A 26,198-nucleotide genomic window follows, 5' to 3' on the forward strand; every position below is an offset into this window, starting at 1 on the left:
AATCAACCAATTGTGTGATGAAACAGTACAAGAGAGTCTCCATTACATATGACATACAAATTCTCTCCCACAGTGACCAAAACCAACCATGTGATGAAACACTAACTGTACTTACTTTTTGGCCACCCGCTTGTCATTTTAAGAAGTTTGATCCCAAGGTTTCCATTACAGGTAGTTGTGCATTAGAGAAACTAGTCTACGTAATAAGTACTAAAAAACCCGCCCCCTTTCAAAACTGGCCCAGCCATCTCTGTACTGTGTCTAGAATCTCCTGACCCAACAGCAGCACTTCCCGTTCTTTGCATGTGCGGAAGGCCTCGTTGGGAATGGTGGGTGGCGAGTGATAACTGGGATACTGCGTCGTCTTGTCGTCCATGCCATACTGCCGAAGTCTGGCCGCTTGGTCACGAATCACGGCCAGCTCTTGCCCGTGCGTCACCACCTTGGCCAGCACTGCGACAGACAGATCGCTGTCAAAATGCCCACCCTGCTTGTACCGGACCGCTGTGAGGGCCTTCTGCACCGCTCGGTAAGTTTTGTAGAGCAGCCATTCCGTGCTGCCGTTCGCAACCTCGTTGGCTGCTGCCCGCAGGTCACACTCTGCTTGCCGTAGCCAGCGCCTTGCCTCTTCCATGCCAGGGCACTTTGGCTTATACCCTTTTGTGCCAGAACTATAGAAGGACCAGAAGTTGTATGTGAAGTTGCCTCCGCCTCTTCCACTCTGTCTTTGTCTGGTAAATTCCTGACGTGTCTCTCGGTGTCGATAAGCTTGCTGGTCCCATTCGTTCCAATGGTTTGAGAAGTTCCAGCTGTTTCTGTTGAAGGAACCGCTGCTTCCAGGTCCTCCACTAGTACAACTCTTGGCCTTTCCCTTGTTCTGCATCTCCTTGATTTTCTCTTTAAGGTACCTGAAGATTTCGTTGGCTAAGTCCTCCTGACCTAAGTTTTTATCTGGGTGGTAGCACAGGTAGAGCCTTCGTATGGCCTTCTTCCTCTCTCCCTCTGACAGGTCCCAAATCTCAGCTAGCCAGGCATCCACTTTTTTCTTCACTTCGCTCAGCGGCTGCTGGTACCAATCGCCACCGCTTAGACCCGCTGCTGTGGCACCATCAGGGGGACTTTGTGCCAACACCACAGCTTTGCTTGTGTCAGACGCCGGCATGCTCTGCCGGAAGTGGTAAAGATCGTGAGCACTGACCTCTAACTGCTGCCCACCTCCCACATTGACGCGGTACATGTGCACCTGTCCAGCTCCACTCTGCTGCGGCCCCAGGGCCTCCAAGACCACAGCGTAGACATAATGCTCACCTTGCACTGAAGGGTCCAAGTAACCCACGTAATCTTTTGGCATAAAGGAATGCAGAATGCTCATGTCCAGGCTGTCATGCCACTCCTCGGGAATCTCCTCCCCGGGATCAGGAAGGGTGAAGGCATCTCTGATGGCGAACTTCCGGAGGGGCACTTTGTGTTCATTCAGCACTTTAGCAATTTCTTCTGGTTCTCGGCAAGCCAGAATCTCTCTGAGGACACGCATGGCACGCGCATTAAGTCTCTCTCCAAGAAGCTTGTTCACTTCTTCAGCCAAGGTTTCAGAGATCTTTACAGCTTGTCGGTGACCCAAACACTCCTGGTGCAAAAGGTAAATGCACTGCTTCCCATCTGGCGTCGTCGCAACATACACTGTCTTGGCCTCTTGGCTCCCCTTCAAGCACTGTGACTTGTGAACCATCATGGTGCACAGCATCTCACAGCAGATAACCTCCAATTGCTCCAGTGAGAAGAGTCCAACATGTACCCTGGCTGCTGCTTCCTCCTCGTCCACTTTCTTGGTTGTTTTCTGCCACCTTAGCAGTGCAACAAGGGCATCCTGGAACTCAGGAGCGACCAAAAGTTCCTTCAGGCGGGACTGGAACTCACAGTGAACTCCATAGGAGCAGAGTTCTAGAGACGATTCATCCAGTTGCTCTTTGGTGATATCTGACAGTCTCATGGGTCGCAGGGCTTCTGGCAGCTGAAGCAATAGGTTATAAATAATTGACAGGGAGCCACTGAATACATCCACTAGGAAGTGAAAGGAACCCTGCAAGGCCTGGAGGCATTGGCCAGTGGCACAATCGTTGAAGACTAGGGTATTAGATGGGTAAAGTTTCCCATCAGTGCAAGGCAGATGGAGTTCCTTCAGGTCTGAGAAGTCCACTGTGTCCTCTGCTTTAGCAAGAAGCTGGAAGAAGCATAGAGTGGCTTGCATTATTGTTATAATGAGGTTGGGTTGCAGCGTGCGCTTCTGTGTGGTCTCCTTGTGGACCCTGTCCAAGACACTGGCATAGTGATGGATGGTAGGTTCAACTTTCACCCCAAATTTCTCCAGAAGTTCCATGTACGGAGCCAGCTTTGGGGGTAACCTGTAGAGGTATGGCCGGAATTCACGCCAGTTGGCCAAGGACACCACCACATGCTGGGCCTCTGCTACTTCATCATCATTTACCAGCACCACAGGGCACCCACTGACATATCCAGTTTCTATAGACTCCTGTTCCGACAAGTAATCATACATCAGTCGGAGGACATCTGCCCGGGTTTTCCTGGTTTTCTGGGTATCGCATGCTGCCTGACATACATTTTTCAAATTTGTCAGGACCAACTGGGCTGATAAGGTACATTGTACCCTTAGGTGTGCCAGAATGGCTTTTGCATTTTCATCCAACTTTCCAACAGGACGCAGAATCACTGCTGATGTCCAAGCAAGTTCAGTTTTCTCCCAAGTACATAAAGAACCTTGGGGTGCTACTGCGGTGTTGTCAGAGACTAACGGTGAGTGGAGTTTGCATAAATCAGCACGGATGGCCCAAGGTGCCAAGAAACGGATCTGGGACAGCTGATCCAAGAAGGAACCTGATAAAGACTCGCTTTCCCTTTGAAACAGGTGTGAAAGAAGTTCTTCTCGTTTGGCAGGAAGCTCACCGTACATAGCGCCGTGCTTCAAAGATTCCCTCTGAATCTGGATGGCAAACTGCAGGAAATCATCCTCAGTGGCTTCATGCCGCAGGCCCACATCCTTTAAGAAACTAATCACTTCTAATTTGTTGCCTGACCACACACTCTTGTAGAATTTGTCTGGCACAAATTGAGAATCCAACCCCATCTTCTGAAAAAGAACAACGCCGCTGTCATAGAAGTAAGACGCAGGACGCAGCACATCTTGCTTGTCCCGGATGAAGGCTATGGATTGGAAGTTTGATATCACAGTCTCCTTCTGATCCTTGTACTGTGGATAGTATGTCTTGATAAGGAGGAGTAACTTCACTGCCTCTAGCAGACGGGCCTCCGGGAGACGCGGCAGATGAGGCAAGAGGAGTTTCACAAACTGCTGCAAATCGTTCATTACACCAATGCCCAAGCAGTTGCTCAGTTTTCTGTTCAGTACGTTGTCTTTTAGCAAAACCGTCTTTTTATCTGCCTCATAAAGCTCCCTAAAGTTCCTGGGCATCTCTGGGATACAGGACTGCAGCAAGTACACATTCTGGTACAAAGCCAGTGAGACATGCTCTCCTTCATGAGTCTCAAATATTGGCAAGGACTTCAGCTTGTTGAGTAATCCATGGTCACTCTTCCGCAGATCTTGGCTCAGGAACCTCAAGAGATTTTCAAATTCCCAGTGTTCAAGCTCATGCCAATGCAGGCCAGTCCGGGCAGCCAACTGTGACAGCACCGCGGCAGGGTCGTCTGTCTGAAGCAGTTGTGGCTCAATGCAGCATGCAATGAGCTTTGGGGGCAGAAGAACAGATAATAGCTTGGCAAAGCCCAGCTTGCAGAGTATTTTAGCAACCTCCCCAGGGTGGCTTTGCACAACCGTGTTCAGGGAGTCGAGGGGAATCAGCTCCTGACCACAGCCACACACTGGGAGAACAGACCAGCCGTTGAAGAGGGACACTAGCTCTTGGAACAGCTGGTTCCTCTTGTCCTGCTTGGAAGATGCGCAGATCTGCTTTTCAAAGAACTCCCACACCCCACGTAGCCAGCTGCGTTTATTATCACCAGTGCCCCAATCTTTCAACCTCAGTCTCTCCTGGATGTAAACGGCAGATTCGCTGAGGGTGAACTGTTTAATAAACCCAGTCTCTAGTAACAGTTGCTTGGCCTCCTGCTTGTCAATGAGGCAGGCAGAGAAACGATCACGACGGCATGGAAAAAGTTCGAAAGCGCTGCTCTGGTAGACAGGGTCCTGCCGACTGAAACCCCGGAGCACATCATCCCGGGTTATCAGTAAAGGGAGACCTTCCAGGCATCTGATGTCCTCGGAGCACAGCCCATTAAGGCAAAAGTTGAGAAGAGCAGAACAGTACGAAGTATCCTTCATGGATGTTTGGTTTAATGGACATGGCAGACGTAAGCCAGGCAAACTCCTGAGGAAGGTGCAGAGGGATGGAGAATCCAGGGTTAGGATGTCAACTCCTGCCTTGACGAATTGGTCACGGATGTCCTGAAGACGCTGGAAGGCAGGGACTAAGAGCATGCCCAGATTCTGGAGAGCATTTTCAAGAGAGCCATTTAGTGTAGAATTCAGGAAATAGGGCTCTTTAGTCGGGTGTCCTCGTTGGGGTGCGCTCCAGTACACACGCACCACCTCCATGCTATGCTTATGCATGGATTTACTCTCCTTCTGGTAGATGGGCAACAGTGGAAGCTGCTTCTCAGATGCCAGCACGTACACACGGTTCACTAGCTGATGCCAGAATGGGGGGACATGATCTGTCACAAGCGGGAAATGCCGCAAGTAACCTGAATCTAACACTTGCTCACACTTTTCCAGGGAGAAGGACGCTGGTGGTGGGTTTCCCAGGGTCTTGCGCAGCTCCTCAAGTAGGTGGAGATACAAAGGGGCAATGAGGTTCTGCAGCAGAAAGCTATTCCACACTATCTCAGGACTGTCCTTGTTGTCGTCCTTCCGCAAGTCCCGCCGAGCAGAGTCCACCTGAAAGTTCCCATTGATGTGAATGGGGAGGCCAGTTTTCGCCGGCAGCGGCAGGGTGCAGAAGGCCCTGCCCGGGGCTTGCCCACTAAGACAAGTGGCCACGCCACCATGCGGCAGCTGCATGCTTTCCACAGTGCCCATGCTGTCTACTCCAATCTGTCTGCCGATTAGCCATTCGCTGGGGATCTTGACAAAGCTATTCTTCACCTTCATTCTATAAAAGACTCTTACCGGCTTGCCCACGTCTCTCCCACCTGCTGCAGCGGCTTGGTGGAATTGTTTCTGGTACTCCAATCTTTCAGGCTCGCTGCCTTCAGTCTCCATCCAGAGCACTTCTGCGGGTATCCTTTGATTCTCCTTGATCACAGAGAAAACCACACGGTTGACATGGTTGAGGAACATCATGAAGCAATCCGCCTCTTCCATGAGAGCCTCCAACATACTTAGCAGATCCTCCTCCGACACAGAACGCTGGCAGATAGGGGAGACTGCTGCCCTGGCAGGGGTACGCAAGGGTAATCGGAAAACTGTACCTCGTTCCAGATCAAACACTTCAGGCAAGAAGGCATCATAAACATCCTGGAAGGTTTCCTTGAAATCCCTAGTGAGGCTGAACTTTCCTCCAGGAGAGATAGCATCCGAACTGGGCAGGTAGTGTAACGTGGGGTCAAACACACACAGGGCACTGTTGCCCGTCACGAAGGCAGGGCAGTCAGTCAAGTGGTAAACAGTGTTGAACCCCAGACCGTATTTGCCAGTAGCATCCTGCCGCCCACCTTTCCCACCGGAGCCCAAACACTGGATCCCTTCTATGTCACTCATTTCAAAGGGACGGTCATTGTAGACACAGAGGGCTGGGCCTTGGAGATCTTTCCATTCGTCACCAAAGATACGATGTGTGGGGTGGTGACGCTGGTCCCAGAGGAAGTGTACGATGCTCGCACCGGCATCGTCCGCATTCTGCAGAAGCTCCTTCAGCACATCCTGCGAGGAGGAGTACTCACGGAGGATGTTGGCTAACCGGATGTTGAGGTCCTCCTTGGCACCAAAATCAGTGGCCCACTGGGAGAGGTCCTGAATTTGCCGGCGTGACAACATGTGGTGCCTTGTGGTGGGAATTCCACAGCGGATGGCAACTTCCCGCGAGATCATGGGATGGCAAAGCAGGATCCCTTCCTCCCGCGGCATCCATGGCGTGTCGTCGAACAGCAGCTTGGGCAAGGGACGCAGGATTTTGTGTCTGTCTGGGAAAGAGATGATCTGGGCCACGAAAGAGTCCAGCTGCTGGCCCTTTGGCAAGGCCCCAACTAGACCTACAGTAATCAGTCCAATGACTAGGTTCAGCTGCCCTTTGGAAAGAGCCTTTCCGTCTGTCTTCTTGGCCAGTGTTTGCAATACTGCAGCATAATCCTCCGCTTTAAAGGTCTCAGACACCCCTACACAGTTCCACAGCTCCTTTTGATGCTGGTATTCCTCAGGCAGTCGAAACAGGTAAGGAGCAGTGTTGAAGTCCAATTTGCAGGCCACACAGCGCACCGACACAAAACTAGAACCCACCAGAACAAAGGGGAAAGTCTGTGCCTTTTGGGATACCTCCAACCTGCACGGGCTGCTTTTCTGCACCATGTCATTTAGGAAGGTGTAGCATCTTTGTGTCATCTTAGCCAGCTCTGTCCTGTTCAGGGCATTGGAGCCACGCGATGCTGTTTCTAGCTGCATTAATACTGTGGCAACTGGTGGCTGGTGGCTGAGTCCTAAGAACTCCTTCAGTTCGGCGGAGAGCTTCAGGCCTTCACCGAGGGCCTTCTTGTCCAGAACGGGTTCGATCAAGCCCACCAGGGGCTGAAGCTTGTAGTGATAAATCTTGTTGGGGCAACAGAGTCCGTTGCGGTTGCCAGGAAGCTCAGCTGGCAAGAAGGGAATTTCTCTGAAAGCCACTTGGGTGGTGTTGCTGACACTTTTCCGGAGATGGTCCTCGAGGAGAGTCAGGATGCAGCGGGCACGCAGGCAGGCCTGGCGCGGGTCACGGTGCCACAAGCCTGCCACGGTTCTGGCTCGGTTGATCAGTTCCTCCATGGCGACCCAGTCTTGGGTCATGCCAAGTTGCCCCAAGCGCACCAGCCTCTCTGGCTTCAGAAACTCTGCGTTGGTGGGGAAACGGCCGTCTTCGGGTGCGTAGAGTGGCGCAGCACGCCCCCCTGGATTCACCAGCCTGTCGATGCGTTTCAGGTGTTTGTTTGGAGTGGCAGGAACGCAAGGCAGAGATGTCAGAAGTTCATCCACACTGGCGTCCTTCATATCCAGGGCATGAAGAATCAGGGCATTGCGATCAGGCGCCGCCAGCTTACGTAAATGGGGGAAGATGAGCTCCCGGAAAAAGCGGGGCCAGTTGTAGGTGTTTGGAGACAGAACGTCCTCCGAGGTGCTTGCTGTAAAACTCATCTTTACCCAGAGCGGAAGATTCACCGCCATCTTTGGTTCTGACAAGAGTAAAGAGAAGACCCTGGCAGCGATAGGTCTCAGCTGCTTCTCACAGATAACATCAGCATCCAGGATGCAAGCATGCTGGGCTGAGCACCACCTCTCCCCATCGGATAATAGAATCGGCGGCTCCCCGTCAACACCGTTGACTAAGGCTCGATAGAAAGCCTTGGCTGCTTCACTGAAAGGATGCTTTGCTTTGCTGACGCTGGGCCAGAAGGTATAGTACTCGTAGCCCTCCAGCTTTCCCTCTCTGTGCATGTCTCGAAGCTGGCACAGAGCCCCAAGCCAGGCGCCCGGCACCGAGTCCTGAAGGAGTGCCTTGTTCCACTGACCTTTCTCGGTGGAATCCCATATCCCTTTGCGATTACTAAGCACAGCGAAGGCCGCTGTGAGGTGCAGTGGGAGGCCAGACTCTATAGGAAGAGGCAGAAAGCAGAAGACGCGCCCCTCAAAGTCCTCTAGATCGGGAGCCCAACGCCCAGCCGTGGTAGCAGGGCGGAGGGGCAAGGCAACGCTGGCAGCAGGGGGCGAGAAGCTGAAACTCTCCTTTCCTCCCTCTTGGTACAGCTTCCGGGCTTCCCCTGTACCAGAACAGGAGTGCAGCAGGTAATGACTTATAGTATCATCAGACTCCCATGATGTCGTCAGCTGCACAATATCAGAGGCATCCATCTTGGCGAGCGGCTTCCTGGTTACTGTAGCCAACGGTCGGGCAGCTTCTGGGGAACGGGAACCTTCAGGGAGGTTGGCCAGCGACACTTCCTGCACATTGTGTAGAAAGAGGAGCAGATCCTGGTACATCTCCTGGAAACCAGACTGCAGTGCTTTGATTCGCTTGGGTCCAAAAGTCTGTGAGCAAACCTGAGAGTCTTTTGCCTCCTGCTCAGTGCGGAAGGGCAAGCGGATGAGCGTGCCTTGGTACTCCTTCCCAATCTGACAGCCAAAGATGCCCCTGTACGGCCGAAATTGCTCGGGGAACACGGCAGCGTTCTGCTGACTCAGCTTCAAACGGATGCCTGGCCGGGATGGGTCAGGGATATGCTTCCGGAGGTGGGTGACGTTGGGATCGAAGATGAGTATGGTGCTGCCGCTGAGGAGTGAGGGGGCATCGGTCACGTGGTACACGGTGCAGAACCCAAGCCCAAAGCGGCCGATTTTGTCGTGCTGGTGTTCCTTGGTGGCTGCGCCTAGTCGGATGATGTTGGAGAAGTCTGCTTCACTGAACAGGGCATCGTTGTGGGCCCAAAGTGCTGGGCCATGGCAGGCAGCCATGCCAGGGTCCAGAAGTCCTTCTGTAGTGCCGTTGGGCAACCGGAGGTCCACCAAGAAGTGGCAGGTTTTGGCACCAGCGTCCTCTGCGTTCTGCAACAGTTCCTTGAACACATCCGCATCCTGGCAGTACTCACGAAGGATGTTACGGATCCGGAGGGTGACAGGCTCCGAAGGACCCCAAGGCTCAAATAATTCCAAGCCCGACAACCGAGTGCTCAGCATCTCCACGTTAAAGAAGGCCGCAGTGGCTGGGGGGACGGCTTCGTGCACCAAAGTAGGTGGGTTTCCATCTAGGTCAGCAAGCCGGGACTGGTCCATATCACAGTACAGCGCCGAACTGGCCGGGAGTAGAGTGAAGCCCGCCCGCCCTGGGATTTGCATAGGCACTACCATCTCTCTTTCCCCCTGGTAACCCTGGACACGGAACCAATCCAAGGCAGCCACCACGAGGCGCAGTTCTGCTTGCGTGCCGCCTTGCGGCTGGCCGTTGATGCAATCTGCCAGTTTATGCAGGGCCTGGCACACTTCTTCCTCTCTGGGTGACTGACGGACACCCCAGGCTGCAAAGAGTTGCCCGTAGTGCTGGAAGTCGGAGGGCACTCGGGGCATCAGGGCTGCAAGGTCCAAGCTGTCAGGGTAGCCCATCACCACGTCCTCAGGCAGCGAGAAGCCATTCCCATTCCATATCACAGGGCCTGCAGGGGGCTTGTGGAACTCCCGCAGTCGCTGCTGCATGTGCTGATAGATGCTGTGCAGCCGTGAAATTAATACTATGGCCCCTTCAGAGAAATAGTCCCGTGCCAGGCAAGCTAGATTCTCTCCCACCTTCTCCGGTGGAGGCGGCTGCTCCAGCCCCAACACTGTTGCAGCTTGCGGGCAAAAAGCATTTGTCAGTCCCATGACCAGCCCCACGAGAGCAGAGTACTTCTCTGAGCGAAGGGTTTCAGGTGCCATGAAGCCGTTGGCTGGCTTGAGCGTGGAGGGGTTAATGGCAGGCACCCATGCCAGGCCCTGCAGCCGCTTCAGCTCCTGTGAAGACAAGCGCGAGAGCAGACCGGTCTCATTGCAGACCCGGATCAGGGCCTGCGATTTGGCACTGGCAACTGCAGCCTGCAGCTGATTCACGTCCTGTGCAGCCGTCAGTGCATCGGCTGGAGAGACAGCGGCGAGGTCGGATTTCAGCCCCAGAGCACGGAGGGCCCGCAGCGTCGATGGCTCACGGAAGGGCCCGCTGGGGAAGCGGTGTGGTCTCAACAAGGCCTGCAAAGTGTGGTTATCTGGGTCGTAAAGGTCACTGGGCCGGGCCAACTCTCCAGACCCGCAATCTACAAATGGCAAGTCATGGCACAATGCTTGCAGTTCTCGGCTCTGGCTGAAGAGGGCGTCGGCATTGCGCAGCACCCACAGCATGATTCCCCGGGCTCCTTGTGCCTGTCTGGCATATGCCCCCTGCTTCACTGCTTTGACACACAGAATACCCAGACCTGGTGCTCCCAAGAGGTTTATCTGGAGATGCAAAAGCAGGCGCCGTTCAGCTTCGCTGCGGCACAACAACACAGTCTGCGGAGTCAACAGTTCTTTCGGCACCTGTGGGACCAGGCTTCTCTCTAAAGCCAAGTGGTTCTGGGCGGGCACCAAGCCAGGTGGGCTGGGCGGAAGGAGGGAAGGCATCTTGAAGAAGAGTGGCAACCCCCTGAGGACTTTGGCCTCTTCTCGGGAAAGCGACGTGGCTGCCGAGAGAAACACGCTCAAACTCTCGATTTGGTGTGTGGGCAGAAGTGCCAGGCAGCTGGCCACGGACAACACCCCCAAGTGGGCAAAAGCCTGCAGGGCGCTGCCAGGCGTGGGTTCTAGGATGTACTCTGTCAGTTGGCGGTGGTACCAGTCGGGCTCCCAGCTCCGGATCACGGTGCACCCCAGCGACTCCAGAATGCCAGCCACTTCGTCCAACAAACTGTACCTGTCATGGCTCCGGAACATGAGGGTAGGCTGAGGCAGAAGCCGTGCCAGCTGGATGCCATTGGGGGAATTGTGCAGAGACGTCAACGGTATCAGCGGGCAGCCCCTGAAGGGTGCCAGGGAGGAAGCATGGCGATTCAGGAAAGTCCAGAATGCAGAAAGCCACTCCAGAGGGGGTTGATTCGGGGACTTCTGTGGGTACCAAGTCACAGGGGTTGAACTACTGCTGTTCCAATCCATGGGGAGAGCCGCCCGAATGTTCTGCTCAACAACACGGTGATTCAAGGTGACCAGATTTCTGAATAGCTCTGGAAAAAGAAGAGGCAGGAAGAGGGAATTATTATCATCATCATCATCTTCATTTATAGCTTTCCTTTCTCGCTTAGACATTTAAAGTTGTATGATGAACGTCTTCTTTTTTCCAATCCTGTCAGTGTATCTCTGCGACTGCATGTATAACCTCATTTGGAAATAATCTCAAAAGTCCAAATTTGAGGCCTCCCAAGAATGTGAGACACGAGCCAAATGGCCCTCCTGTCTGGCCCCCCCACCCCACCGGTGACAGGTCCTGGCTCCAGGAAAACCAGAGCATTCCATTCATACCTCCAAATTATTACTATTCGTGTTAGACTCTAGCCCCATCTTTCAGTAGCAAGAGTCACCATACAGAACCCAAATCAGAATGGGGTGTTGTTTTTTGGTAGGGACCAGTGCCAAAAAGAATTCTATAGGACTTCTATGGGGAGGGGCTGTGGCTCAGTGGTAGAGCCTCTGCTTGGCATGCAGAAGGTCCCAGGTTCAATCCCCGGCATCTCCAGTTAAAGGGACTAGGCAACTAGGTGATATGAAAGACCCCTGCCTGAGACCCTGGAGAGCCGCTGCCGGTCTGAGTAGACAATACTGACTTTGATGGACCAAGGGTCTGATTCAGTAGAAGGCAGCTTCATGTGTTCATGTGTACGTGACCCCCTGGGAAGGGGAAGGGCAGGAGACAACAGCTTTTTGGCAAGGGATGTGTGAGTGTCCCAACAGCAAACCATTTTTGTGGTGGCATCCATGGGTGCTGGCTTGCTTCGCCCCTCTAGCTCACCAACAGGAAGAACAAGCCAGACCATTGCTCAGCTTTTGTCTCCTGGCCAAAGGGAACTCACCTTGTTCGGCAATCGCTTGCAGATGCTTGAGCAGCTCAGGGTTCAAATCCTTCGGTAGAAACTGGTGAGCCAGGCCAGGCAAGAGGATCCTGCAAAAACCAGGAGGAATAAGCCACAAAGAATGATAAGGGCCTGGGAAAGTGGAACAGCACACCCCACACATTTAAAATTGTCTTATGCGCAGTGCCCTAGTGCAGGGGTCCCCAACCTTTTTGGGCCTTCGGGCACTTATGGAATCCTGACACAGGGTTGTGAGTGCTGCCACAAAATGGCTGCCAGAGGAGGTGGAACCAGCCACAAAATGGCCGCCGCAGCTTACCTTTCAGCCACACAGGGAAGGTCCTTGTGCTGGGGTGGCAGCTGCTGCCAAAGCAACATTTTTTAAAAAATCTCCACAGCCAATGAAATCTCCAGTGGCCAATGCGGAGCCTTGCGGGGCAAGAGCCCCACCATGCCCCACCCACTTTCTAAAAACACTTGGTGGGCACCAGGAAAGGTGATGGGCGCCATGGCGTAGATGGGCACCCCTGGCTTACTGACTGAAGGTACTCTAGAACATAAGAAAGGCCCTGCTGGATCAGACCAAGGCACATCAAGTCCAGCAGTCTGTTCCCACAGTGGCCAACCAGGTGCCTCTAGGAAGCCCCCAAACAAGACGACTGTAGCAGCAACGTCCTGCCTGTGTTCCACAGCACCTCATATATTCGGCATGCTCCTCTGATCCTGGAGAGAATGGGAAATCTTCATGACTAGTATTCATTTCGACTAGTAGCCATGGATAGCCCTTTCCTCCATGAACATGTCCACTCCCCTCTTCAAGCCTTCCAAGTTGGCAGCCATCACCACATCCTGGGGCAGGGAGTTCCACAATTTAACCATGCGTGGTGTGAAGAAATACTTCCTTTTTTGAATCTCTCACCCTCCAGCTTCAGCAGATGACCCCGTCTTCTAGTATTATGGAAAAGGGAGAAAAGCTTCTCCCTGTCCACGCTCTCCAAACCACGCATAGTTTTATAGACCCTCCATCATGTCTCCCCTCAGCCACCTTTCCAAGCCCTAAGCGTTTTAACTGCTCCTCATAGGGCAGTTGCTCTAGTCCCCTAATCATTTTGGTTGCTTTTTTCTGCACCTTCTCAAGCTCTGCAATATCCTTTTTTAGGTGTGATGACCAGAAATAATGCTATCCTTCCTTTTCTCACAGATCTCCAGATGCGTGTTAGTCACCCTCTGGTGCTCTCTGATGAGACTCTCTTGTTTTGACTGCAACAACAAACCAGAATTCATCACTTCATATGCAGATCGGACACCATCCCGCTTGGGGGCTCTAGAATTCATCATTACATACACAGACTTTGGCTCAATGGGAACTTGGAGCAGCTCGCGCAATACAAGAAGCAGTACATTATTCATTAAGGGGCTTTTTAAAATCCCACCCCCCTTACCCCAAAGTGCTCAAGGCAGCAAACATGCCCTCGACTCCATTTTACCCTCACAACCACCTTGCAAGGTAAGATTGAGAGAGTCAGCAGCCCAAGGGAACCGGAAAAGTTTCGTGGCAGAAACGGGGGTTTGAACTCTGGTTATAGTCAGACTACGACTTGGACCATGTACTAAGGTGAGATGTTGCGACAGGATAGAAAGAGGAATACAAGTGTGATGGACGAACCGTAGGGCTGAGAAGATTGCTCACCTGGGGAAGTTACAGCTCTCGATGAACACCGTCTCCGCAGAATCTCCCAAACTGGCAAAGCGCCCATTTGCCATGGGCACCAGTGGCAGGCCTTTCAGCGCCGGGTAGCACCCATCTCCGGCCAAGTATTCCAGCAGCAACAATTTATCCGGGTCAGATACCTTACTCCAGATGTGGGTAGCCTTTCGCAGGGTCTCTCTCGCAAATCCTGCGTTCGCTTCCTGCACCTCTTTCCTACCTTTAGCACCCAACGCCAAGGCCCGACGGACATGGGGAGGGGCAACCGCCAGCAGTGACCCTGCCAAGACCAGGGCCTTCTCCAGTGCCCGACCCACTGGTTTTCCTGTCACCTTCTCTGGCAAGATGACAGATTCACGGGGAAGGAGCAAACGGGGATCCCCACCTCCAACCCGCACCAAAAGTTTCATGTCCATCAAACTCTGGCTTATCCGAGCTACTAGGGCCTTGTATCGGAGTTGCTGGCTTCGAGCAGGGTCTGGCCAGGCCCCGTACGGGTCACCAGGACAGCCAGATGCCAGAAGCAGGACTTGGCAATACGCAACTGGCAGCATCTCCTCCATCAGCAGGTGGTTCCAACGGGCATCCCCTCCCCGGGCTCGGGAGCCCTCTTCGGACCACTGCACGTGTCTGCGGTCATCCGTCAGCTGGAAAGGAGCGCTGATATGCAGCGGCAGGCCCGTGGCATTCTCCTCCGTGGCTGGGAGAGGCAGGACGCAGCTGAGGCGGCCGGCACACCCTCCTTCCAATGGGTAAGCCAAGGACAAGGCCGGCTCGGAGCGGACAGAATCCACGAGGCCCCAGACTTCTGGAAAGGCTTCCTTTTTAGCTACCGCCGACAGCATCAGCCAATCCTTGCGGGTGGCCTGCCCAATCCCAGTTCCAGACAGGGCAAGCGTGGTGATGCCAACTTCAGTATCCAGCTGAGCACTGCCAAGAAGGTCTGAGCCATGGAGGACGCTTGCATTTCCACTACTGCCCAGCCAACCCTGCACAGCCTCCAACGCCCAGTGAAGGACGCCTCGGCCCGCGTTCGGCCCATTAAGGGGGCGATTCACGACCTCAGCCTTCAGCAGCTCGCTGATGGAGCCGTCGGGTCCGACGAAACCCAGCGTTAGCCGCCGGACGTTCCTGAGGAACAGCAAGCTGACGGGAGCATCATCCAAGAATGCAAGCAGCAGCTCCCGGGCCCGTTGCTGGCTGTAGAGATTTTCCGAGATCCCCGAGGGGCTGTGGCGTAGGGGGAAGCGGAACAAGGTGCCAGGGAAGTGGCCCTCAGTGGGCGGGCAAGGCCGGCCTAGCGATTTCAGAGCTGCCCAGAAAGGCTGGAACTGGTCAGATGCCTCTTCCCAGTCGTCCACGCTGCAAAGCTGACCCCCGTCGTTTAACGCTGTTCGTTGTGGGTCCAGCACTCCTAGCCATTGACCAGAGAGAATAGATGGGAAATCTAGAGGAAGGAAAATTGATCACAAAGATGTCTGTGTTCTTACAAAGATCACTTGTTCCACTTAGACGTCCCTGATTCAGCACACAGAGCTGGATGCCCGATTAAGTAACCTGCTATGTTGGAGCAGTGGACTCTGATCTGGAGAACTGGGTTTGATTCCCCACTCCTCCATATGAGCAGCGGAGGCTAATCTGGTAAACTGGATTTGTTTCCCCACTCCTACACACGAAGCCAGCTGGATCTCCTTGGGCTAGTCACAGTTCTATTAAGAGCTCTCTTAGCCCCACCTACCTCACAGGGTGTCTGTTGTGGGGAGAGGAAGGGAAGGTGACTGTAAGCCGGTTTGAGTCTCCCTTAAGTGGTAGAGAAAGTTGGCATATAAAACCAATTATTATTCTTCTGCTTCCCCAGAGAACTCTTCATTCATCATGTACCAATCTGCTGGTGGTCCCCGGCCCAAAGAGCGTCTGGCTGGCCTTGACCAGGGCTGGGCTTTCTCTGCCCTGGCTCCTGCCTGGTGGAATACCTTCTCCAGTGAGATCATTGCCCTGTGGGACCTTAAAGAGTTCCACCGGGCCTGCAAGACTGAGCTATTCCGCCAGGCTTAAGATTGAGGCCAGGTACACTTCTTTTCTCATAAATTCTAGCCTCCCTGACTTCCATTCTGATCCCTCCCCCTTCTTACTACCATTAGGGGGACATATACACCCGCTCACCCAACTGTTGCCGCATGGACTTGGTGGGGCGCCATTGGACATTTTTGTCCTCCATTTTTCTATTTTTGTTGTTTAGGGCTTTTAAATTGATGTCTTTAAGGGGGTTCATTCAAACCTTATTTTTCATCTTATTGTGTCAGCCCCCCTGAGCCCGGCCTTGGCTGGGGAGGGCGGGGTAGAAGATCAATAATAATAATAATAAGAGTTGGTTTTTATATGCCAACTTTCTCTACCACTTAAGGGAGACTCAAACCTGCTTACAATCACCTTCCCCTCCCCACAACAGACACCCTGTGAGGTAGGTGGGGCTGAGAGAGTGACTTGCCCAAGGTCATCAAGTTGGCTTCGTGTGTAGGAGTGGGGAAACAAATCCAGTTCACCAGATTAGGAGTGGGGAATCAAACCCGGTTCTCCAGATCAGAGTCCACCACTCCAAACCACCGCTCTTAACCACTACAACACGCTGAATAAAATAATAAATAACACACTGGTTCAAGAGCGGGAAATTGTTTAAATGGCCTCCCCCAAAAAGTGAAACACAGAAACATTTATTCCCAGCTTTGCAGGATTTGAATCTTTACTGGCACACAGTTTCAGTTTTCATCTGCCTGGAAACTGAATGGGGTGAAGGGGCACACAGAGCGCATCATCCTGGCTCCAATATGAAAATTTACATCTTGGGGAGACATGCCTGCTTCTCAAAGACATGCCCCTCTGGCTTGAAGACATGCCACCTCCCAAGTCCAGGGTTGCCAGGTCCCTCTTCACCACCAGTGGGAGGTTTTTGGGGGCGGAGCCTGAGGAGGGCGGGGTCTGGGGAAGGGGTGGGACTTCAATGCCATAGAGTCCAATTGCCAAAGCGGCCATTTTCCTCCAGGGGAACTGATCTCTGTCGGCTGGAGATCAGTTGTAATAGCAGGTAGTATCTGGAGGCCAACAACCCTGGGCCATGCAGACCTTCTCACCTGTGATGTGGTAAACCGAATTGAAGCCCAAGCCAAATCGCCCGACTGTGGAGGGGTCGTCTACTTTGTGACTCAGGCCGGGACTCTGGATCCCATCCCAATCCGCCTCGGAGAACAGGCCGTCATTGTACGCGAGCAGTGAAGGACCTAAAAGAAAGGAAAAGGAGTTGCGCAAAAAACAGTCAGGGTGCTTGAGTCTCAGACACTACCTCGAGCTAGGGTCGGCAACGCAGTCCTACTCAGAGTTACTCTCGTCTAAGTCCCTTGATGTCCATATGCTTGGAAGGAGCAACTACGACTGCATTGTAAGATTGCATCCCAAATGATACAATATGGGTGTTTCTCAGCCAGTCCCCATTTTACATGGGTTTTCTAACTGGAACAGCAACCTCTGCCCCTGTAAGATGCCTAGAAGAAGAGTTGGTTTTTATATGCTGACTTTCTCTACCATTTAAGGGAGACTCAAACCGGCTTACAATCACCTTCCCTTCCCCTCCCCACAACAGACACCCTGTGAGGTAGGTGGGGCTGAGAGAATGTGACTAGCCCAAGGTCACCCAGCTGGCTTTGTGTGGAGGAGTGGGGAAACAAACCCAATTCACCAGGTTAGCCTCCGCCGCTCATGTGGAGGAGTGGGGAATCGAACCCGGTTCTCCAGATCAGAGTCCACCGCTCCAAACCACTACACCATGCTGGCTCTCTGTCTGAAGTCTCTCTGCCTGTAGTCTGTAGTCTTCCTAGACTGTACCTTGGGCACTCGCCAGTCCCTCCGAGAAAAGACTCTGGGTTCCAAACGTCCGTTCATCGTAGAGAAAGATCACATCTTTGGCATTTGCGTCATCCGCATTCTGGACCAGTTCCTTTGGGAAGAAGCAGGAAATTGACAACTGATGAAGGTAAGAACAGAATCCAAGTGTCACCCCATTCCATGGAACCTTTTCCCATACTCAGCCCTTGAGGTTTACCTGTTGTAAGGTGCTGGACCCCCCCTTTCCCTCCCAGAGGTCATGGAGAACCCCACTTTGTCAACGCTATCCAGGGAGCACAGGAGTCCAGATTGCGCCCACTGATCCCACCATTGCTGTTCCCCAAATACACAGAAGTGGGATGCCTCCACACGAATATTCCAAACAGTTCCCGTCTTTTCTTTAGTTCTTCAAATACCTAAGTTTTTAGTCCCCTGAACTATTAAGGTGGGATGCACAGACTGTATTCTACTCCACAGTAACCCCGCTATCCAGGCCGAAGAATCACAAAGGGACTAGGCTTTATTTTGAATGACATTAATAATGCAAGTGAAATAATTTAATAAAATCAAATCACTCCAGTGTGATCCTCCTCCTCCTCTTAATCCCTGCCCTCCATTCCAAATTTCTTGCTATGGAGCAGTCCACAACCCATCCTATGGAGCTCAGAAGAGTCCCCGTACTCTGCTTTTCCTTTTCTTGCTGAAGCCCACTTCTCATTTTATGACGTTAGTGGTGGTGGGAGTAGTAGTAGTCACCTGTGAGGACACGGCTAGGTTTGCCATCCTTTAGGTACTAGCTGGAGATCTCCTGCTATTACAACTGATCTCCAGCCAATAGAGATCAGTTCACCTGGAGAAAATGGCCACTTTGGAAATTGGACTCTATGGCACTGAAGTCCCTTCCCTCCCCAAACTCCACCCTCCTCAGTCTCTGCCCCAAAAACCTCCCACCGGTGTCAAAGAGGGACCTGGCAAGCCTAGACATGGGACTTTATAGACTACACAACTACAGATCTGAAGAGTTTACAATTAAAATGCAATATAAAAATAGTTTCATCATCCTCACCAAAACTTATTTTGATACAAGATCAGCTCCAGAAAATTAATAAATGGTAAAAATAAAAGTGAACACATATAATTTGGAAAATATAAGACAATAAACAGAAATTGAGATGTAAAAAGAGAAGAATAAAGCCCTCCCTCATCAACATGGCAGAGTTGCTAAGACTTAGTCAACTGCTTTCGTATCCCACATGCCCGCAGGCAAAATTTAGCAACTTTATATGTTATCCCCAGGGAAGTGTCAGCAAGAAGAAAGGAGGCATAAAATTGTTTAGATCTTTCCGGTATGGTTGACAAAACAGCATCTATACACTATGTTGAATATCATTATAAAAGGGGCAATACAGCAAAACATGTTCAATAGACTCTATTTTCCCAGTATTGCATGGACAGAATTGTTGAGAAAGCAAGACACGATAGTATCTGCCTTCCAGAAGGACTGAGGGTAAAACATTAAAATGTGCCGGTGTAGAAATTCTCCAATATTTTAGGATCTCAAGGGACCCAAGATAATCTGCTGGTTGGAAATATTTGGTACGCTGCAGAATAACAGGATATTTCTGTATAGAGATAGTTTTAGAGGGTAGCTGTGTTAGTCTGCAGTAGAACAACTAGATTTGAGTCCACTAGCACCTTAGAAACTAACGAGATTTTTTTTGGGGTGGGGGGAGAAGCTTTCAAGGGCATAGCTCCCTGGTATCGAAGGTGCTACTTGAGTCAAATCATATGGACACATGAAGCGGCCTTCTAACAGAGGCTGTTACCGCACTAGGTATTCCCAGCGATGTATTAAGAGTTTGAAAATATTATAAAAAATACTGTTCACACTTTCTATGTATTCCCACCGATGTATTAAGAGTGAAACTGTTATAAAAAATACTGTTCTCACTTTGTTTGGCCCCTTTAGCTGTGAAGACGTCTTCCAAACATTTTTTAGCCGTGGCATCCAAAAACCCTTTTAAAGCGATGTTTTTTATAACATTTTCAAACTCTTAATGCATCGCTGGGAATACCTAGTGCGGTAACAGCTTGAATCCGACCACTGGTCCAACAAGGTCAGTATTGTCTACTCAGACTGGCAGCTGCTCTCCAGGTTCACACCTGATCCTTTAACCTGGAGATTCTGGGAATTGAACCTGGAACCTTTTGCATGCAAAGCAGAGGCTCTTCCACTGAGCCACAGCCCCAAGATGCAATAGAAAGAGACCAAAGGAAGGGAGGGAGATGGAGACATGGATTATCAAAGGAATAGTGTGCAGACTCATCCTACCCCTTTCAAAACTGCTAAAAAGTAAGAAAGTTTACTTTTTTCTGTTCGCAAATGATTTGCTGATTAGATTGACTTATCTACAATGGTTTTTATGGTCTCATTGTTTTCTTGCTTTTTTCTTCTGTATAACCCTCTTTGGATATGCATTTATGCAAATACACAAAGTAGAATAAAAAATGCTATTTCAAAACAAGCCAACAAACAAAGTACCCACCCATCCCCCATTACAGCCCCAGAACTCACTTTTAAGATCTGACCCCCATCTGGGTACTTGCGAAGGATGCTCTGCAGGTATTTGAGGAATGGAGGTGATCGCTGTCGAAAGCCCTTCCTGCAACAAGGAGAGAGAGATGAGCAAAAGGTGCCATCGGACCCAAGAGGGTTCATGATCAGCCCTTCTGGGACATGCTCAATATAGATGTCATAGGGCTTGTGCTTACTGTGACAATTAAATCATGGACACATGAACCTGCTTTCTACTGAATCGGACCCTTGGTTCATCAAAGTCAGTATTGTCTACTCAGCCTGGCAGCGGCTCTCCAGGGTCTCATGCAGGGGTCTTTCACATCACCTACCTGCCTAGTCCCTTTAACTGGAGATGCCGGGGATTGAACCTGGGACCTTCTGCATGCCAAGCAGATGCTCTACCACTGAGCCACGGCCTCTGCCCAAATCATAGTTGACACTTCCAGCAGAGCAATCCCATACAGAGTTACTCTAGGCTAACCCCACTGGACATCAATGGGCTTTTAGACCGGAATTACTTGGCCTGATCTGGTCAGAACTCAGAAGCTAAGCAGGGGTCAGCCCTGGTTAGTTCTTGGAGGGGAGACCGCCCAGGAGGTCCAGGGTTGCTACGCAGAGGCAGGCAATGACAAACCACCTCTGAACGTCTCTTGCCTTGAAAACCCCACGAAGAGTCGCCTTAAATTGGCTGTGACTTGATGGCACTTTCCACTATGAACTTTGCATACAATTGCACTGCAAGCATACAACAGGCAAATCATGATTTAAGCCCCTTGTCTATTTACTGTCTTTCAAGCACTCCTCTTTATAAATGCTCCTGTTTCCCTGCTGTAGCAGGTGAGGCAACATCCATAGCTATTGTTTGCCATTCAGATACCATGCAAAGCCAGGCTTTTACACACCCACTGTGCCTGCGGTTTCTGATCTGGTGAGAAGTCTGAATCCAGACCTACCAACAGACCTTATTTTTCTGTCCTTTCTGAGAAATCACTCTTTTCACTCACCTTTCCATGTGTTTCTGAGACATGATGAAGCCTGCAAAAGTGGGGAGAGAAATACAGAGAATTAGGGGTGGGTGGGAATCCCAATATGTCATCAAGTTCACTTTGCTTATGAATACTGAAAGAGTGAGAACACCAAAAACAGCTTATGACACCATAAACTCTCTTAGGAAGCCTCCAGCCCAAAGTGAATTAAGAGGAGGCATCACATCTAATGCCCTGATTTGGATGGCCCAGGCTGGCCTGATCTCATCCGATCTCAGAAGCTAAGCAGGGTCAGCCACCAAGGAATACCAGGGTTGCTGTGCAGAGGAAGGCACTGGCAAACCACCTCTGTTAGTCTCCTGCCATGAAACCCCCCCCCCAAAAGGGGTCGCCATAAGTCGGCTGCGACTTGATGGCACTTCACACACACACACACACACACACACACATCACGTCCAATGGTTACATGCAATAGTTTTTGTCCTGTGACCTCTGGTCATTAAGAAAAAAGAAACAAAACTGCAAAACCAGATTACCAGAAGTGAAACTGGACAAATGCACAAACTTTTTCCAATGCGAAAGACAGCCGGGAGCATGTTTAGTAGGGTTGCCAACCTCCTGGTTTAAAGGAGGTTTAAACCTGCCAACCTGGTTTAAAGGAACTCACTAATACTGTCAAAAATGTTAGCACAAACAAACAGTAATCAGGCTCACAACACGTTACAAAAAATGCAAATATATTATAAACAAGTGCAAACCCCAATAGGTGAAAAATATAGACAATGGAAAGTCATGAGATGCATACACGTTACGTGATATAGTTTGTGTATGCGTCTCATGACTTTCCATTGTATATATCACCTATTGGGGTTTGCATTTGTTTTTTTTTAAAGAAATTTTATTAACATTTTCAGGAAAAAAGACAAACAAATTACATACACACATTCACACAGTTTGTACTCCTTCGGGGAGTCTCTTCATTTCAAATATCCTATACGTTGTTCTTATAGTCTATGTTTTAGAAAATAAATTCCTTCTATCCTATATAGTAAGTTTTATAAACTAATCCTTATCTCTAACAATCTATCTTTTCTGTTTAGCGTATTCAAAATAGCATTCCCATTTTTTTTGGAAGTCTTCAGTCGTCTTCTCTTTTATCAAACTGGTCAGTCTGGCCATCACTGCAAATTCATCCATTTTTTAATGCCATTTTTCCAAGTCTGGGATATCTTCCTGTTTCCAGGATGCTGCACTTGTTTATACTATATTGGCATTTTTGTAACGTGTTGTGAGCCTGATTACTGTTTGTTTGTGCTAACCTCCAAGTACTAGCTGGTGATCTCCTGCTATTACAACTCTATCCAGCGGATAGAGATCAGTTCACCTGGAGAAAATGGCCGCTTTGGCCATTGGACTCTATGGCATTGAAGTCCCTCCCCTCCCCAAACCCCACCCTTCTCAGACTCCGCCCCAAAAACCTCCCATCGGTGGGGAAGAGAGACCTGGCAACCCTAATGTTTAGTAGCCAAGAATCCCCTTTAAAGTTGGTGGGATTTCCAAATAAAGACCACTTTGAATGAAGCTATAATCTGCGTTGCAACTTTGCTGTCAACAAGTTGCGTAAAATAAACAGGAAGCACAAACAGGTGTTGCGTGTTCCTACCCCAAACAGAACTTCAGAAAGATTAACAACAGGAGCTCATACAACCAAGAGCAAGGCTGTTCTCCACACAAAACTACAAAGAGCATTACTTCCAAAAATCAAGGTACAATATACTCTTATGTGTCCATGCACTCCCCGCTTCAACCGGAGAGTAATTCCAAGGTCAGCATTACAGGGGGTGTCTCCAGTGCGCTCTCATCAAAAGAGAGTCTTTGAAATATTCGTTTTCCTGATAAAATGAGCAACCCGTTAGGAGCAAAAAGGCATCCCTGCAGCAAAGTCGGCTAACCCCACTTGCAGTGCGCAGATGGACACCCTGCAACTAGGGTTGGCAGGTCCTTCTTCACCACTGGAGGGAGGTTGTGGGGGCGGTGCCTGAGGAGGGTGGGGTTTGGGGAGGGGAGGGACTTCAATGCCACAAAGTCCAATGGCCAAAGTGGCCATTTTCTCCAGGGGAACTGATCTGTTGGCTGGAGATCAATTGTAACAGCAGGAGATCTCCAGCTAGTACCTGGAGGTTGGCAACCCTACCTGCAACCCATCCTGCTCAGATTCTTTGCCTTGCTTTTAGCTTCAATTTGGCTACACAGCTATTTCTCTGTCCTCTTGCTAGCTTGGAAGCCTGGATTTCAAACCAAAGGAAAAATATTTCCCACTCATTAAGGGTCTTTCCTTAAAGTTCCTGGTCAATCATCTACATGGATCAAGATGCCCAGACTAGGGTTGCCAGCTCTGGGTTGGGAAATACCTGGAGATTTTGTGGGTGGAGCCTGAGGAGGGCAGGGTTTGGAGAGGGGAGGGACTTCAATGCCACAAAGTCCACTCCTACACACGAAGCCAGCTGGGTGACCTTGGGCTAGTCACAGCTCTCTTTGAGCTCTCTCAGTCCCCCCTACCCCCCAGGGTGTCTGTTGTGGGGAGGGAAGATGATTGTAAGCCGGTTTGAGTCTCCCTTAAGTGGCAGAGAAAGTCGGCATATAAAAACCAACTCCTCTTCTTTGTTGTGCCGGCCCCAATCGGTAGGAAGGGGGATCGCCGCCCCCCAACACACACACAGAGGCTGTTTATGTACGGGAGGTTTTGCCTTGGATTTGCCACTTTCTAGGTGTACATTTTCCCCATCCAAATTCTCAAAACTCAAAAATAACTCCCCATGCAGAGTTCTGAGAATTCGGACGGGGGAAACGTGCATCTAGAGTGTGGCAAATCCAAGGCAAAACCTCCCATGCATAAATGGCCAGAGCCTTTTAAAAAGTACAGTTATATGGAACCTCCACGTCCAGCAGCAGCATACCTTTAAATACAAAACGTTGCCTTCATTCCTCGCTAGCGGGCTTCCCCGGGGGCGCCGCTAGAAAGGCGTCTCCTCGGGGCAGGGCTCTTGGCACGGATCCCTCGAGGGCGCGACCAGATGACTTCTCCGCATCAAGCGGAGCGCCGCGCCTTTGAGGCTCCCTTTTCCCTCCTCCCGGCCCTGCGGGTCCCTTTGCCAGGCACCCCCGAGCCCCGCCAAGCCTCACTTACCGTCTCGGGGATGCTGGAGGCCGAAGGTCCCAAAGGCACAGCTCCCGCTCCGCGAGCGCTCCGAAGCGCGGAGACGCAGAAGCGGAGTCCGCTCGGATGCCTCGTCATCCCCCGGCTTTTAAAGCTTCAGCCGGTTTCGCTTCTCGGGTCTAGAGAGGCAGGAATGGAAACCGAAAGTAGCCCAGCTCTGTTTGCACGAAAAAGAGTGTTTCTTTCTTTTTAATCGGTAGGCTTTATTTTGCTAGGAAAGGTTGAGGGCAGCGGGAAAAGAGGAAGACCCAACAAGGGATGGATTGACTCAATAAAGGAAGCCACGGCCTTCAATTTGCAGGATCTGAGCAGGGCTGTCAAAGATAGGACATTTTGGAGGACTTTCATTCATAGGGTCGCCATGAGTCGGAAGCGACTTGATGGCACTTAACACACACACACACGCACACAGGCTTTATTTATATATAGAATCAACATCTTTGTGAAGATCAAAGTCCTGGATGAAACCACCACCCCACCACCCCCCAACGAGGGAAGGGCAAGGCGGCTCCTGGGGGTGGGTGGGCACTCTCCAGAGGGAGGGGTGACCTGGCCGGCTGCAGAATTGCTTTTCCAGAAGGGGAAAGTAGTGGGGGTTACCAGGGCACGCACAGGAGGCAGCCTCCCCCCCCCCCAAAAAAAATCTGGGGCAATGACTCAGCCCAGAAAGGAGAGTTTCGAGACAGAATCCTGGTAGTCAGAATCGTGAATCAGAGTCAGGCTTTGAATCATGCCTCATTGGCAGACCACGCTCCCACACCCCAAGCAACTCCAAAGGCAGCCCGAGGCCAGGCTGAAGTGACTTGCACTTTTTTTCGGGATGTTCTACAAGCCAAGGAGGCTGACGTTGGTTCCCAGTTCTCAGCTTCGTTCCCAGCTCCTAGTTCCTTATTCACATCTCCTGGTTCCTGATACTGAGGACAATTTAAAAGCTGTGCACCCCCAAATGTACGGGGTGGTCCAAAGATTGTTTTGGGGTGCAGCTGGGCCCCAGTGTCTGGATGTGCATTTGCATCTGGATGTCCTGGGGGCACCCCGCTTGGGAGCAGCTGGCACAAGAACCGGACTGTGGACCAGGACCCCGCACATGTTTAGAGTTGCCAACCTCCAGGTACTCAGGAAACAAATTTACCTGTGCTGGATAAGTATAGGATAGGCTATAGAGGGAAGCAGCAGGAGGCTCAAATTAATAACCAAATGTATAAGACCAAGCTTATGAAAAATAATAATAAAGATTTACTAGTTCAAAAAGGAGGAGCCCCGTGGCGCAGAGTGGTAAGCGGCAGTACTGCAGTCCAAAGCTCTGCTCACGACCTGAGTTCGATCCTGACGGAAGTTGGTTTCAGGTAGCCGGCTCAAGGTTGACTCAGCCTTCCATCCTTCCGAGGTTGGTAAAATGAGTACCCAGCTTGCTGGGGGTAAAGGGAAGATGACTGGGGAAGGCACTGGCAAACCACCCCATAAACAAAGTCTGCCTAGAAAATGTTGGGATGTGACGTCACCCCATGGGTCAGGAATGACCCGGTGCTTGCACAGGGGACCTTTACCTTTACCTATAGTTCAAAAAGGGCAACGAAAAGCAACAAAATCAAGTGCCTCGCAGGGTTTAAACCAAAGCTGTTGCATGTTAATTCACACATTCATTAATTCACACATTCAAATGCCACACAGGGCTTAATTCATAACAAAAATAAATTTATCAAAGCTTACAACAGCCAGCTAGGGCTATACAGCTTACAACAGCCAGCTAGGGCTATACAAGTACTTAAGTGGCAAAAACACTAAAGTTCAGACTGAAAACGTTGTGTTGCCACATAGTCCTCATCACGAGGAAACAAGTCGGAACCACTGGTCTAGTCAAAAGGTCCAAGGCAAGAACGCGTTTCGGATATCCTTCATCAGCTTGCCGAACCCATATTTAGAGGGGGAACCACCCTCTATGGTAATTGTCAATTTCTAAAGTACAGCAGAGTACTAAGTAACCAAATTACAACG

At 50.9% G+C, this 26,198-nt stretch overlaps 2 protein-coding genes across 2 annotated transcripts in view; one reads left to right on the plus strand and one right to left on the minus strand.

Moving 5' to 3' along the window:
* The window catches only part of U2AF2 (U2 small nuclear RNA auxiliary factor 2), a 155,743-nt gene that overhangs the window by 29,760 nt on the left and 99,785 nt on the right, over nucleotides 1–26,198 (plus strand). The gene's annotated exons all lie outside the window — the stretch shown is intronic.
* On the minus strand, nucleotides 230–21,027 carry LOC130490412 (sacsin-like). The gene is made up of 8 exons (XM_056864241.1): nucleotides 21,005–21,027; nucleotides 19,998–20,085; nucleotides 17,423–17,534; nucleotides 16,675–16,821; nucleotides 14,531–14,993; nucleotides 13,529–14,476; nucleotides 11,839–11,927; nucleotides 230–10,995 (listed from the first exon to the last, which is right to left on the minus strand). Exons 1-8 carry the CDS (start codon nucleotides 21,025–21,027, stop codon nucleotides 230–232), a joined length of 12,636 nt encoding a protein of 4,211 aa, XP_056720219.1.

Source organism: Euleptes europaea, chromosome 18 (assembly GCF_029931775.1).
Source record: "Euleptes europaea isolate rEulEur1 chromosome 18, rEulEur1.hap1, whole genome shotgun sequence".
Lineage (NCBI taxonomy): Eukaryota > Metazoa > Chordata > Lepidosauria > Squamata > Sphaerodactylidae > Euleptes > Euleptes europaea.

What these genes read in the sequence shown, in the direction of transcription:
- LOC130490412 (XM_056864241.1), bottom strand. Translation starts at nt 21,027, where the DNA reads ATGTCTCAGAAACACATGGAAAG. An exon ending in TCTCAGAAACACATGGAAAG is followed by an intron (nt 20,086 to 21,004) that starts GTGAGTGAAAAG and finishes TCCTTGTTGCAG; the next exon opens with GAAGGGCTTTCGACAGCGAT. An exon ending in ATGGGGGTCAGATCTTAAAA is followed by an intron (nt 17,535 to 19,997) that starts GTGAGTTCTGGG and finishes TTCTTCCCAAAG; the next exon opens with GAACTGGTCCAGAATGCGGA.